This window comes from Biomphalaria glabrata, chromosome 4 (assembly GCF_947242115.1).
Source record: "Biomphalaria glabrata chromosome 4, xgBioGlab47.1, whole genome shotgun sequence".
Taxonomy (NCBI): Eukaryota; Metazoa; Mollusca; class Gastropoda; family Planorbidae; genus Biomphalaria; species Biomphalaria glabrata.
In genome coordinates this window covers 28,408,322-28,424,609 of record NC_074714.1, presented here as the reverse complement: position 1 = coordinate 28,424,609, position 16,288 = coordinate 28,408,322, and the positions used below count along the sequence as shown (strand labels likewise).

Here is a 16,288-nt window from a genome sequence, read left to right as displayed (position 1 = left end):
GACTGTCCAGTTGTCAAAGTAGCTATTCATCTTGTCTAAAAATGTCTGGGGATCCTCGTTGGTTTCAATGGTGCAATTAACATATTGTTGACGATAAAACGCCTCAGTTTTTCCAAATATTCGCAATAATTGCTCCTTTACTATTCGGTAATTATTCTGATTCATGCAAATCTTTGACGGTACCTCTGATGCAAATGATTTCGATAACAAAAATGTCCAATTATCTTCAGGAAAAGCCAATTCTTTCATTTCAATTTCAAACTTCTTTAAGAAAATATCTATGTCTATTTTGTTCTCATCAAACATTGTACCTTTATATTTTGCCAATTTATTTCCAGACGCGCCATTTTTCTTTCCAGTACCTTCCCCTTTAGCTTTTTCTTTATTTATTGCCAACTTTTCTTTCTCTATGGCTAACCTTTCTTTCTCCAAAGCTAGCTTCTCTTTCTCAATTTCTTTATCCGTAACTAATTTCTCTTTACTTATAGCCAACTTCTCTTTCTCTATTTCTTTATCCATAGCTAATTTATCTTTATCAATAGTTAACTTCTCTTTCTCTCTTTCTAACATGGCTAACTTTTCCTTTTCCATGACTAAATTCTCTTTCTCTCTTTCCTTTTCCATTTCTAACTTCTCTTTCTCTCTCCCAAAGATTATCTTAAATGGACAGCCCCTTAGCGTGGTAAACGACTTCACATATCCAGGAAGCATAGTATCGAATGACGCATCGCTATTAAGTGAAGGTGTGCACTGATAACCGTCTGGCCATGGCCAGTAGTTCTTTTGGACGCTGTCTACCAAACAGTAGTTCTCTCAAATCTTCTAGATCAGTGATGCCCTAAATACGGCCCGCGGGCCAGATCCGGCCCGCAAAGTGGTTCCATCCGGCCCGCCGAAACGACGGCACAAAGTGTAGAAAATCCCCTCTCCAAAGGGTTGATAAAATTATTTTTACATATGTTTGCGCCCTAACTTTTTCTCTGATAGATTGGTACCATGACCTTTAACATTGTGTTTATGAAATGGGACTAGATGTTTAATCTAACAGGAAAAGTGAACGAATCTTTACTTTTTTGTGGAACATAATAATAATCCAATGTATTTGATTTGTAAAGAAAAAGTGTCTGTTTAAAAAAAAATAAAAAAATATGGCAGCATTCTTGAATTGAGTCGCAAATAAAATATTGTTAAACCACGCCTAGAGATTATAGGATTGAATATAGTTGCCAAAAAGAGACGGTTAAGCTAGATATAATGTAGCTCACATTTTAAGTAGAGAAATGAAGCCATTTTTCAGAAGGGTATAAAAGAAGATAAACTTCAAACATCTCACTAATTAATGTAAGTGCTAGATCTACGTGTTTCTAATAACATAGTTATAGTTCCATTTCATTACTTTTTTCGGTCATGTGGCCCGCGACACGAGAGTTGGAAATTAAAATGGCCCGCAGGTCGATTTAGACTGGGCATCACTGTTCTAGATGGATCCAAGACATGGGTACTAAACAGAAAGCCACTAAAACTTCTTGTATGCTTTCACTTAAATGTTTGCGTTCCATCATGGATGTGATGTTCTTGCGAACGCTGGTATGGACAGTATAGAAGGACTTCTTATAGTCCGACAGTTACGCTGAACAGGGCACGTATCCCATTTGAGGGACGAACGCATGCCAAAGGCAGTCTTTTTTTTGGTGAGCTTAAATGTGGTCGACGTAACAGAGTTAATCAATGAAAACGCTTTAAATAATAGCTTAGGCGCCAGCTTGGTTTAACTGATATAGAAGAGAGCACCTGGTTGTAGGCAGCCTCAGAGTGATACAGCTGGAGATCATTTACAACGGCCGGGATACACATTTGAGACCAAAAGAAAATCCACTGCCGAGGACAGACGCAGACGGTGAAAAGAAAATCTAAATCGACCTCCGGGGGACAAAGTTTATGCATGCGCTAGGTGTGGCAGAATAGGTAGATTTTAGCTGGGGCTGCGACGGGAAATACTGCATTCCTCATTATTCTTTGGACTCGAAGACAAGCCTTATTATTATTCATGAAGAATTTCACGCTTCAGTGCGCGATTCAATGCGAAATACACGCAAGAGGGAGTTTGTTACACCTTAGTGCCCAAGCTGGGAGAGGAGAGTTGACAAGTCATTAAATGACATTGTATATTTTAAGAGGGTGACTTGTTTATTGTTAGACTAAATCATCTCGAAGACCTTGGAGAAATACTGAAGTAAACAAAACATAATTTCATTAATATTTAGAAAAAAAGATCGAAGGTTAAGGAGGAAGGTTAAGAAGACTCAATGACGCAAACAATCCAGAAAATCTTTGTACGATAAGGGACGTAGCTCTCGGAGTCATTGTTTCGATGGTCAGTATTATGGATAACTATTGATCATCCGTATTTTCACTTTCCTTTATTTAGTCAATGATAATACCACGTGTCAGTAAAAATATTAGTCTAATTGGTTTGTTCCTAGCTGGATTACTTGTTTATTGAACTGAGCTTGTAAGCATTAAACTCAGTGAAAATATATTTAGCGCTGCGTTTCTTCAGTGTGATGAAGTAGAGGTATACAAGCGCTTACACAGTAGCGAATGTCATTTAATTTGTGGAGACATTTCTTCTCTCCAAAACAAGAGACTTTGCCTTACACTTTGTGCATTACACATAACAAAACGTTATAACGATAGAAAACGAATTATATAATCATACCAGTTTCAGACATTGCATGGGAAGTTAACATAAGATATTAAGATTATATTTAATAATTTGATTGCCAGAAGGAAAGAAGCTTTTGAAAGAAAGAAAGAAAGAATAAATTTGGCCTTTCTTACCATTCTTAGCTGTAAGGTCTTTTTCCAGTAGTCCCTCCTTTTTTATTTGTTCTACCCTCATTTTATGGCGCTCTTTTTCTTTAGCATCTTCCTCATTTCGTCCAGACACTTGAATATTTAAGTGGATATGAGTCTCTTGTACTTTAAAATGTCTTTGTCTAGAAACACTTGGTTCATAATGATCATGTCTAATTTGGTTATGAAATTTAGTATTTTTAGGTTTGTATTTAACATTGCTATGACCATTTTGATAATTTCGACGAAGATCTTGGTTGTTGAGTGAATGAATATGGTTATATTTAGAGTGGTTGTGTCTAAGGTTTCCTTTTGAATGAACATGCACATGGTCTTGTAAATTATCATCATCATTTTTATTCAATTGTTTTGAGTAGCTTTTAGATTGATCTTTTGTTTTTCCTTTGCCTAGTTCTTTTTTATCGTTATCTTTTGAGGGCTCTAAAAGAAAAAAAAAAGAAAGAATTAGTTCGCAACAAACATTATCATATATAGCTATCTTGTTTCCTTTTTTTATACTTTTGTAGTGCAGATGAAGAAATCACATACCTAACACAGGTGTGTAATTGTTTATTTACTTTAACCAAGGGTATTTAAATAGTAACAAACTCTTTGTCCGGTTACCTATGTAGATGGTGGCTTTATTTTGTATGTTCATGTGTTAAAGTATAAAGTAGATCTATCATCTTGAGTTAGAGCTAGCCTAGATCTAGAGTAATCTAGAGTTAAATATTGGCTTGGATTGAGTTTTTTGGCGGGTGGGTGGAGGCTTTGCTCTGCGAATGCGTGCCCTTTTTTGTTAGATGTACTGAATCATGAGTGGAAATACTAAAATGTATGTCAATTCGGCTTAGCTAACAGCTATAGCGAACGAATGTATGAAAAATGCTTTTGAAAAACAAATTTGAATGTTAATTTGATTAAAATATGAAATGAACGGACTATAATTAGTATGTTTATGTGTTAAAGTATAAAACTATCTTTGCGAAGAGAAGTTCTATCATCTTAGAGTTTTAGACCTAGGAATAGAGAGATGTATATCATTTCGGTCTTGTCTAATTAAAGAATGTAGCCTACGTCAGGACTTCTAACTTCGCAGATATAAGGAACGAATTTATGTGAAAATGTTTTTGAAAGACCAATTTCAAGCTTAGTTTTATTAAATAATGAAATCAATAGCTATATTTTGTAATTTTCATGTGTCAAAGTGTAGTTAGATCTAGATCCTTTCGATCTTTTCTCATGTAAAATTTGATAGACATAGCCTAGATTTATAAGATACTAATACTTTTATAGAGTTCGACAACTTTTTTTTGAGGGTCTTAAGTTTGTTTTATGGCTACTATAAATACGTTACGGTTCCAGTTAACACCCAAGGAACATTTCGGCCAAGTTTTATCAAGATTTATCAAACGGTTTTGATTTCTATGCGGGACATACATACATACATACATACATACATGCCTTACTTTGTACTTTATAATATAGATAGATATAATACCTGACATTTGTGATGATTTTATCTTTTCTCCCTTGTAAATGTGGATCTGAATTGGATTGTGTCTCTCTTTAACGTATGTTCTCATAGATGAAAAGTCTTTCTTTAATTTATCTATTAAAAAATGGAGATTAACATGTTATCATTTAATTAGAACTTTCATTGTCAAAGCTGTACCTTAAGATTAAAATTCCTTTACTATTTCCACCTATCACTGTGTATTTTCAATTACATTCTTGAACGGAGGCTATCACTGACAAAACAGTGACCTTGTTGTATTTTTAATGGGCTTTGTTGCGCTTATGCGTTTTTGTTTTTTGTTTTTTTGGTTTAAAACTAGAATTAATAATTGTGCCGAAAGTACCTTTTGCCTAATTTATCTTTTGCATTTTTCAGTTCTGATTTTAAAAAAAAACTGACATTATAAGGCTGTGAATTTAAGTCTACCTGATACAAAAAAAAATTCTGCACAAAAATAGGGATAGTTGTGATCAAACCTGATAGAGGCTAGAAAAGAAAAGACCTGAAACAAGCGTGTGAAACTACACATTTACATTACTTTATTTGATGAGTCGTTTACCCAAGATCTGTGTATTTTTTTTAGGACTAGATTACTTTAAGTACCCGGCATTTTCCGATAAACAATTTCACACCCAAAATAATTGTAGAAATATAACATTGTAGTGATTTTAAAACTTAAATTTTTAAACTTTTAATGATTTTTAAAACGTGTTTTTAAAAAGGTGTTACTGTATGCCACTGTCTATTTTGTGTCTGTTTTAATTTCTTAATGTTTTCTTTAGTTAAGGGGTCGTGTTTTCTCCTGATGTTTATAACCTGATTTCTCTTATCAGCCGTTGTGAGACATTGGTCCAAAATAATGCTAAGCTTATAAAGAAAAAGAATCGCATGTGAATATATGAATAAACTTGTTTTAGATTAAGTCCATTAATTATGGTTGCTTTGAAAAATTGATCTCACATGCCATGGACCCACTGGATCCAGAACTTTGGAGTGGGGAAGGGGGGGGGCGATTTTTTTCCAAACCCTAACCCTAACGCCCAGTAAACCCTAACCCTATGCATAAACGTGCGTACAGCATATATATATATATATGTATATATATATATATATATATATATATATATATATATATATATATATATATATATATATTCGATATATGAGAATAAAATAAGTCTGTTTCTCAATCTTCGGCGAAAAAAACAGAAAAAAACAGTCTTTCTCTTGCAAGCTTGGGGGTCTGGGAGAGCGCTTTAAGCTTTTTCAGTGGGGTTCGGGGTTAGGGTTAGCCCCGACGCCCAAAAGCGTTTTCTTGCATTTTTCTCTGCAGAAACGCATTCTTCTGACATCTACAGCTCAATTTTTATTAGTAGGGTTCGGGGCGAAGCCCCGACGCCAAAAGCGTTTTCTTGTATTATTCACGGCTGAAACGCATTCTCCTGACATGTACAGCTCATTACCTATTAGTGGGGTTCGGGGCGAAGCCCCGACGCCAAAAGCGTTTTCTTGTATTATTCACGGCTGAAACGCATTCTCCTGACATGTACAGCTCATTACCTATTAGTGGGGTTCGGGGCGAAGCCCCGACGCCAAAAGCGTTTTCTTGTATTATTCACGGCTGAAACGCATTCTCCTGACATGTACAGCTCATTACCTATTAGTGGTGTTCGGGGCGAAGCCCCGACGCCAAAAGCGTTTTCTTGTATTTTTCACGGCTGAAACGCATTCTTCTGACATCTACAGCTCATTATTTATTAGTGGGGTTCGGGGCGAATCCACGACGCTAAAAGCGTTTTCTGGCATTCTTCACTGCAGTAACGCATTCTCCTGACCTACAGCTCATTATTCATTCTATTATAAAGTGCTTTTTGAATAATAAGAAAAATATTCTAATATGAATTTATAGTCCCTAAAACATTGCAAATAAAACCGATTTGTTCTTTGAAAAGATTACATACCCCACATATTTAGATTAAGGCTTTGAGGATCGCCGCCGAAAAAAAAAAATTCGATTAATAATATTCAATAAAATTCAAGCATAAATTGTGAGTTATAGTCCTAAATTTATTTAACTAGAAAAATATGAGATAGAGTAAAGGTTGGAAAAAGTCGACTAGGAAATGATTATCTGGCTTTTGAACTCATCTCAACCGTAACTGTTATATTGAAAAATTTTGTTTGAATTATAACTTTTCTAAAGAAAAGTCTTTCTTAAAATAGTTATGATAAATTCATGTGAAATTACACAAACTCTGTCTGGAAAGGGGAAGGGCGGTAAAATGAAAACGATTAATCCTCGCTCCTTTTTATAATTTCTGCTAATGATAGCATTTTGCATTAAAGAATAGGGGTTGGGCGACTCGATATAAGAATTTACTTTATAGCATATATAAATTATATTAGTGACAGATTTTTTAAATTTTGTAATTTCTTACTATAATTCAAAAAGAAAAGGTATTGATTTGTCCGATGGAGGGAAGGGGATTGCATGTATCGCACTTCCACCTGTTTATATTATATATATATTCGACTAATTTTGTTCACATACTATGATTTCTTCATAAAAGTAGGACCGCCCCCCCCACTCAAAGGGTTTAGATGGGAAGGGCAGTGGAAGTATTCGCTCTTCCCCTTCCAATCGGCCAACAGGTGAACGAAATTATATGAAGACCGGTTAAAATACCAATAACAAGTTTTAATCATATAGATATTTAATTGATTCTGTTAGCAAGCTGTGATTTCTACAAATAAATAAGACCGCCCCCCCACTCGAAAGTTTATGGTGGAGGGGGGCGGGGGCGGATTGATGCCATCGCCCCCTCCCGACCCTACCAAATCGGCCAAAATACTAGAAGGGGGGGGAGCGAAATAATCTAACTATAGGTTAAAATATAAATAATTAGTATATATTATTAACATAAGTAATAAATTCGCATACGAATTGTGTGAATTCGATACTATAATTCTTCCGCCCCCCCTTCGGGGGGGGGGGGTCAGCCGAGTGGGGGGGGGGGGGCGATCGCCCCTACCGCCCCCCCCCCTGGATCCGCCAGTGCATGGACCTTGTCATAATAGCCATAGATCTATAAAATCTAGTTATAATCTGTCTGTATCTATATAATCATAACTATTCAAGTTGAATTCAAATTGTAACTATAGAATCAGTGTATATCTACTTCTAGAATATGCCCTCACTCAAATGGATTTTGATGATGATGATGACTTCTAGAATATATATCTAGGTTATAAATATAGTAGAAATAGAATTTAAGATAATCAGAATTTACTCTAAACTGTTACTCTAGGCAGTCTAGATATAGAGTCGTAGACTTAGTCTTGATTTTAGACTAGATAAAAGTCTTGTATACTATATAAACTTATATATACGCTGCCTTTATGGACCTCACGAAGGCTTTCGACACGGTCGATGGTTTTTGGATGATTTTGGCCAGGCTCGGGTGCCCACCTACGTTCCTATCCATTCTCAAGCAGTTTCAAGTGGTACAAAAAGACCAGATTAGACACAACAGTGACCTGTCTGATTATTTCCCAATCGAAAATGGCGTGAAGCAGGGCTGTGTATTTGCTCCTTCTCTATTCGCTGGGTCAAATGAGGCAGCGATTGCAGTTAGGCATCTACATCAGGTTTTGTTCAGATGGCAATGTGTTCAATCTTCGACGTCTACTATCCCATACAAAAAACAAAAGAAACGGTCATATCAGAGCTTCTCTATACCGATGATTGCGCACAGCTAGCCCACAAGGAACATGATCTCCAGATCGGGGTCAACGAATTCGAATACCCTGCCACCTCTTTCTGTAAACTTCGGGAAAAGTCACGTTCCAGAAGTGACACGATAAAACATATTCAACCCCAAAGATCACCGTAAATGGACGTCCCCTTAACGTGGTAGACCACATATCTAGGATATGGCCAGTAGTGCTTTTGGACTCCTCCAGGCGAGAGTTTGGCGGAATAGATCGCTCCGCCTACCTACAAAAAAAAGTGTCTACCAAGCTGTGTATTATACAGAAAGCAACTAAGACTACTTGATCGCTTTCACCAAAGATGCTCATGGACATACAGTGGCAAGACAGCGATAACCTAGCAAACGCCGGTATGGACAGTATAGACTAGTATAGAGGGACTTCTTATGGTCCGGCAGTTACGCTGGGCAGGACACGTATCCGGTATGGGGGAAGAACGTATGCCAAATCCAGACTATTTTGGTGAGCTAAAAGGTGGTCGACGTAACAGAGGCGCCCCACGGAAACGCATTAAATACCAGTTTAGGCGCCCACTTGCCTTAGCAGACAGAAGAGAGCACCTGGTTGCATGCGGCCTAAGAACGAGAAAGACAGTTGGAGGTCACTCACAAAGGCCGCGGGATGCACATTTGAGACCAAAAGAAAAACCGCTGCCGAGGACAGACGCAAACGGCGAAAAGAAAATTTTAATCGACCACAAGCTGACAATGGTTATGCTTGCCATGGATGTGGGAAAATATGTAGGTCACAGCTAGGGCTTCGTATCCACTGGAAATATTGCATTCCTCATTAACCTTCGGACTCGATGACAAGTCTTATTATTATTATATTAGTATATTAGGTCTTGGCGTTGAAAAGTACATCTATAAGTAGAAGTATGCCTGTATTCAATATTGTATATATAGTAATTCTACTGAGTCTGATCTAGACTAGGTATAGAATTTTTCTAGATCTAGATATAGACTCTATATAGAAGTCAGTGGTGTAGCTAGAGTATTTGATGCCTGGTGCGGCAGGCTTTCATGGTGCCCCCCCCCCCAAAAAAAAAGAATGAAACAGTAAAACTTTTTTTTTCCTCCAAAAGAAATGTGTATTCAAAGTTCAAGTATTGCTAATTCGGAAGAAAAACAATTTTACAAAAAGATACTACAGATAAATTTTAGTGCTTTCTTACTAGCAATTTATCAATACTTTTATCAAAATCTTTTTTTATACCAGCATTCGCTCAATAGACAAAATTACCTAATTAGTGTGTCATAATTCTGGATTAACTAAAGCTTAGAACTATTTCGCTTGCATGTAGCCACACTTACCAAAATGGTGATATTCGAGACTGATTCATTTAGCGAATATGTTTTTATAAAACTCAAGAGCTCGACGGATCCTTGTTTAGTAAGTTGAAGTTTTCTGAAGAAACTGCGACAACCGTTTGTATCCATATGAAATTCGTTTTTGTCAATATTGTTAGAAATACCATCAAGATTTTTTTCATCATGCTTTCGTAATCGTACAAAATCATAATAAACTCGCTTTATGTTTTTTGGGACATTAAACGCATTTGGTGTGGAACTCGGCTTGGTTCGAATCAGATGTTATGTCAGGAATCTTACTTGGATAATAGTTTCACTAAATCCAAGAAATTGCTTTGATTTTGACCTTCTAATACTTCTTTAAATTGTTTGCGATGACCACGGAGTGCCAGATTTTGCTTTGAGAGAAAACTGTCCAAGATTCTCTTTGGATAATTTCTTTACTCGTCCCCTATTCTGAAATTAAATATTGCGCCTTGCTGTCTACACTGTTCCCTACAGACGAACTACAAATTCCCTTCCAGCAAGCGATGACTGAATGTGAGCTCTGTTGGCCTCATACTTCTCAATTTTCGTAGATAACCTCCATCACTCATCAAATCTATTGTTGGATCAATGTAGATGTAGTACTTGTAAGCAGGGGAAGCAAGTGTACTGAATAATTGAGTAAGATATGTACCAACACAACTTTTTCCCTTACAGCATTGAACAATGTAGTAATACTAAACCATGTATCTCTGAAGAAAGTGTAAAAGTGTGTTGCCTTCAGAGCTTTAAACAAATGTAACTAATTTGATTCAAGATAATCTACAACAACGGTTCTCAACCTTTTTAGCTCGGCGACCCCTTTTTACATTTCCCCACTCTGAGGGGACCCCCCATTCTTTACAACAGCAAAGCTATTATCGTTCATAAGCATAAGTAATTGTTATAAAATGGAAATCTCCTATAAGTATCTGATATGCATTGCCAAAACTTAATGCTAAATTACGAAACAGTTTGAAATAATATTCTTCAAATTGATATTTCTCCTTATCATTACATTTCACATAAATGAATTTCGACCTCTCCTACGTCTACGTGCATCTATTTACTTTTCTATTTCTTAGCCACACCCTATTCATGTTACAGACTTAGAGGAAACATTTGAAAAGCATGACGGAGCATGGGCAGAGGTTGGGTCAACGTTAAGCTACGATCTTGTTGCGACTGTGAGTTTGTTTCTGTTTTACCAGACTAGAGATTCTCGAAAAGATCACAACTACTGTCATCTTCTGCATGAAGTCTTATTCTTTATTTAGAATTCATGTCTTAAAAGCTGGAAAACCATGTTACGCGAAAATAATTCTTTGAAATTGAGAAAAAAATTGCGATACAGACACAAATTGAAATAGGACTGCAAGTACTTAATCAAGATTAAAGACAATTGATTTTTTACTGCATCACTACTTTTTGATGTCTCCGGAACATCTTCAACTTTGACTGTGAATGGACTTCTCACAAGTGCAAACGGTAGGTCAGGAAGCTTTGGAAAGTAGGATGAAATTTCATGCGCATGCATGCGCAAATGTTCTTTCACAGAAACTATCAATTTTATCTTTTAGTCAGGTTCGTAGTGATCGGATAAGAATAGCAACGTGTAAATATTGATATTGTTTCTTCTATTTTCGTTTGCCAATTTGAAGTTTCATTTGGCAGAATCAGATTGTTTCAGACAAATCAAGCCATGTTACATTTGATTCATTCATACGCTTTTAATTACTTTTAATTCTTGTGGCAGTGTCTTTGTTAATATTCGTCGATGAATACCTATACCTATTTTACCTTAAAGTACTGGGTATCATGTCGACAAAGCTCGGATGTTGAGTATCAAAATGATGCACTTATTTCGGCTACTTAGATTCGACTTATGGAAGTTCGTTACAAATAACGCACTTGGATTTTTCAAGTTCTGCTTAAACTAGTGAAGTAAAACCATATCCACATTTTATTTTATTTTTTCAACTTTCTTTTGTGCGATAACTTTTGTCATGGCTTTTTCCCATAGTGAAAATATTACCTTCAATAACGATGGCGTATTGTTAATTAAACGAAATTGCATATATATGAATCCACAAAAATGTAAGTTTGCAGTATGCATGAATTTTACATGAATTTAAAAGTGTTCAAAATAGTATGGCTGCAACTATTAAAATGTATAAGATCATTCTGTTTTAGTTGTCTAAAACATCTATTCTAGAATTACAATAACAATGAAATAGTAACTTCAAATGGGAAAAAAAGGTTTGTAAAATATCGAGTTTTAAATGATAGAATACACAAAAAACAATCTATATTTTCGATGATCTTATGCGCCCCCTGGGAAATCGTCCATCGACCCCCAAGGGGGTCGCGACCCACAGGTTGAGAACCCTGATCTACAGATTACATTTAATGTAATATATAGGAGAAAAACAAATCAACGAAACAAATACATTTGTTTTTGTTTCTTCCTGTGTTATACAAATGTGTAGTTTTTACTGACAAAGTTTGTCTTTAGCTTGATGCCCCTCATTATTTGATGCCCCATGCGGCCCGCACCACCCGCACATTGCTAGCTACGCCACTGGTAGAAGTAGGCCTATCCTAATTAATAAACTTAAGTCAGGTACAGCTAGATCTAGATTAGTGACATTCTAGTCTCAAGATTGAATGTAGATTTCTAAACTAGATTCGATCTGAAATGTAGATATAGATATAGAGTCTACTTAATGACAATGTCATTGATTCCGAAGATTAATGCTGAGTGCAAAACTATTTATTTGAATGTTTCACGAATCACATGTGCCCATGTGGTGATATGACTACGCCTACGGTATACGCGGAACCGTTTGTCTGCTGTGCTGTACGAGATGCTAAAAAAATATGTAGATTCTAAAATTATAGAGCAATAGATCTATTCTTACCACTTAAATTATTAACATAAATCTACTAATCTCATTTATAATATGTAGCTTTAGATGTACTATATTACCAACGCATTCATACAGATTTTAATATAAAGATTTAATTATACTAATAAAGAGATGTAATTTAGATCTATACGTAGTCAGCTAATAGCGTTACACAAAAAAAGGACCTGGGTTTTTCTAAAATATGATACTTGGTGTGTAATAGTAAAACAGCACCTAGCTAAATAAATCGTAAATAGAGAGCAAATACCTACATTTATTGTAGTATATATAGGTCTGTAGTTTTATATTATATAACTTTCGTAACTTCTTCTATAGAGAAATGACTTTTGTAATTTCTTTTACTAAAAATTTGGGCTCTTCGCGTCTGACACAAATATAATTTTTATGTGCAGCAACAAAGCCCATAATCAAATGTGAAAATATGAACATATGAACACTAGTTATCATATGGCCGGATGTGCGAGAAAAAGATTAAACGGGATTTTAAAGAGCTATTATGTTGTTGACCTGGTCGGAGATTATTGTTTGTCAGTCTTTTGAAATCAGCCACTTATATTTATATATATAAGTTTTCTTCGAGTCCAAAGATTAGTGGGAAATGTAGTATTTCCCGTGGCTACACAGCCCCAGCTGTGAACTACATAATTTGCTACACCCAGGGCAAGCATAACCATTGTCCGCGGGTGGCCGATTTAGATTTTCTTTTCGCCGTCTGCGTTTGTCCTCGGCAGCAGATTTTTTTTTTGTCTCAAATGTATATCCCGCGGCCTTTGTGAGTGACCTCCAGCTGTCTCGTTCTGAGGCCGCATGCAACCAGGTGCTCTCTTCTATGTCTGCTAAGGAAAGTTGACGCCTAAGCTGGTCTTTGAAGCGTTTCCGTGGAGCGCCTCTGTTACGTCAACTACCTTTTACCTCACCAAAAAAAGTCTGCCTTTGGCATACGTTCGTCTCCCATACGGGATACGTGCCCTGCCCAGCGTAACTGTCGGACCGTAAGAAGTACCTCTATTCTGTCTCTGATATATTTATATATATATATAAAGAGAGAGAGAGGGATATTAGATAGATAGATAGATAGATAGATAGATAGATAGATAGATAGATAGATAGATAGATAGACAGATTAGATAGATCATAGATAGATAGATAGATAGATAGATAGATAGATAGATAGATAGATAGATAGATAGATAGATAGATAGATAGATAGATCATAGATAGATAGATAGATAGATAGATAGATAGATAGATAGATAGATAGATAGATAGATAGATAGATTAGATAGATTAGATAGATAGATAGATAGATAGATAGATAGATTAGATAGATTAGATAGATAGATTAGATAGATTAGATAGATCATAGATAGATAGATAGATAGATAGATAGATAGATAGATAGATAGATAGATAGATAGATAGATAGATAGATAGATAGATCATAGATAGATAGATAGATAGATAGATAGATAGATAGATAGATAGATAGATGGATAGATAGATGGATAGATAGATAGATAGATAGATAGATAGATAGATAGATAGATAGATAGATAGATAGATAGATCATAGATAGATAGATAGATAGATAGATAGATAGATAGATAGATAGATAGATAGATAGATAGATAGATAGATAGATAGATAGATAGATAGATTAATAGATTAGATAGATTAGATAGATAGATAGATCATAGATAGATAGATAGATAGATAGATAGATAGATAGATAGATAGATAGATAGATAGATAGATAGATAGATAGATAGATAGATAGATAGATTAGATAGATAGATTAGATAGATTAGATAGATAGATTAATAGATTAGATAGATTAGATAGATAGATAGATCATAGATAGATAGATAGATAGATAGATAGATAGATAGATAGATAGATAGATAGATAGATAGATAGATAGATAGATAGATAGATTAGATAGATAGATTAGATAGATTAGATAGATAGATTAGATAGATTAGATAGATTAGATAGATAGATAGATAGATAGATAGATAGATAGATAGATAGATAGATAGATAGATAGATAGATAGATAGATAGATAGATAGATAGATCATTTAAGAAGTTATAACGCAAATAGGGAATCAACGGACAGTACGGCGAAGGAGACCGGCTTGTAGCATAGATAGCGACGACGCAGACTGAGCTCTTATTCTTTAATAAATTGTTGTTTAAGTTAACATCTGGATTTATTCAATCTATCTATAATTGTTCTGTTGGATGTGTTAGCACCAAACTCGCAGTTAACATTGATTTACACACAATTACAATCTGTATCAGCCAACCACATAAACACACATCAATAATAGATAGATAGATTTTTTCCTTTTTATTTTAGTTAATCATTTGTACATATTTTAATCTTTTTTTTTTCATTAAAAAAATTAATTATTGTATTTAAAAAAAAATAAAATGAAGCAATTTTTTACCCATTAGATGATGTACATGGCAGTCACAAGACGTAGATGGTTTTTTGTAAGACTCCGAAGAATTTGATAATGTTTCATCTTGGGTTATATTGACTATGTCCAAATCAGAAATGTGAGTGGATGCATTCAAGAACTCAATCTGGCTGGTCATAGTTTGAGTCTTTACGGATGTAACATTTTCTTTTGCGTTGACAGTTTTTAAACTGATAGTTTCATTCATATTTTCTTTATTGTCTTGAGTTTCTTCACTTGTAATATTTTGCTCAATGGTATCGTTCAAACTGACATTGCCACCTATATTGATAAATTTGTTTTCTTTAATTTTTAGATTAGGTTTATATTGTTCATTCAAATGTTTATCTTTTTTACTGAATTTTTGACAATGAACTGACAAAATAACAAGAATCGAAACAAAAAATAGTACCCGTAAATTAAACATTTGCATCGGTTTCATAGATAAATATTTAATACTTCTGCAAAGGTTAACATAAGATAATGTTCTGGTTGTAGCGAACTTAAATATAACTATTTTATTGTCACGTGTTTAGTGGTAACGAAATTATCAGTGTAATATAAACCTAGTACAAGAAAAAAAAAAGATAACAAAAGAATTTAGTGTAACATAAGTCCAGTCTTGAACTCTGAAATGTTGGGACCTTGTCCCAGAGGCGTAGCGAGCATAACTGGCACTTGGTGTGAGTCACTTTATTGGCGCTTTTCCCCTTTTTTTTTCAGATACAAAGTAATATAATAAAAAGAATGTATTTAATAAGAATATGTATATATATATATATATAATTCTCTTCATGGCTCAACAGTTTGGACACCAAGAAGTAAAGAAAAGATCACTCTTTTATTTCTAAAAGTCGGACTAGAGTTACCCCACGTAACTTTAGTGGCGAAAAAAAAAGATGAGGGGGGGGGGGAGAACAAGCAGTATTCACTAAATAGCAGGGCCGGAATTAACCATTGTGGCCGAGAAGTCATGGAAAGATCACTCTTTTATTTCTGCAATACAAAATTCATTTATTGTTTATATTTCGTCCTATAGTGGCCTACATTTGGTTAAGCTTAGCGCTAATGCTTCGTTTATTCAATGACAAGGGTAATTTATAATCATGTCAAAACATTTTTCCGATATGTCTCTAACACATTGATTTCTAAAAAAAAAAAAAGAATATAATTTAATAAGGACAAGGATTCTAGACTATGTCTAAATTCTAGTACGGACTTATTTGAAAACTTGGTCTTGAATGTAGATCCAGATCTACTGCCTATTTGATGTTCTAGGTCTAGATCTAGATTCAAGTTGTAGTCTTGACTTAAATCTTGATCTAGATCTATCTATAAATTTAAATCTATTCTAGATCAGATTTACATCTAAATCTACACGAGATCCAGTAACTAATATATTTAGGCTGAATCT

The 16,288-nt window shown here is 34.9% G+C and overlaps 1 protein-coding gene across 3 annotated transcripts in view; it reads right to left on the bottom strand.

The window, feature by feature from the left end:
• The window catches only part of LOC106062953 (GATA zinc finger domain-containing protein 14-like), a 91,329-nt gene extending 75,970 nt beyond the window's left edge, over positions 1 to 15,359 (bottom strand). Inside the window, exons 1-3 of one of the 3 annotated variants that reach the window (XM_056025871.1) lie at positions 14,863 to 15,359; positions 4,358 to 4,468; positions 2,842 to 3,297 (exon numbers count right to left, since the gene is read on the bottom strand). In XM_056025871.1, the coding sequence (XP_055881846.1) occupies positions 2,842 to 3,297; positions 4,358 to 4,468; positions 14,863 to 15,316 (1,021 nt within the window). In that variant the 5' untranslated portion in view covers positions 15,317 to 15,359. The remainder of the gene's footprint in view (positions 1 to 2,841; positions 3,298 to 4,357; positions 4,469 to 14,862) is intronic. The other 2 variants (XM_056025869.1, XM_056025870.1) reach the window with 2 other exon arrangements.
• Between the last annotated feature and the right edge of the window lie 929 nt (positions 15,360 to 16,288).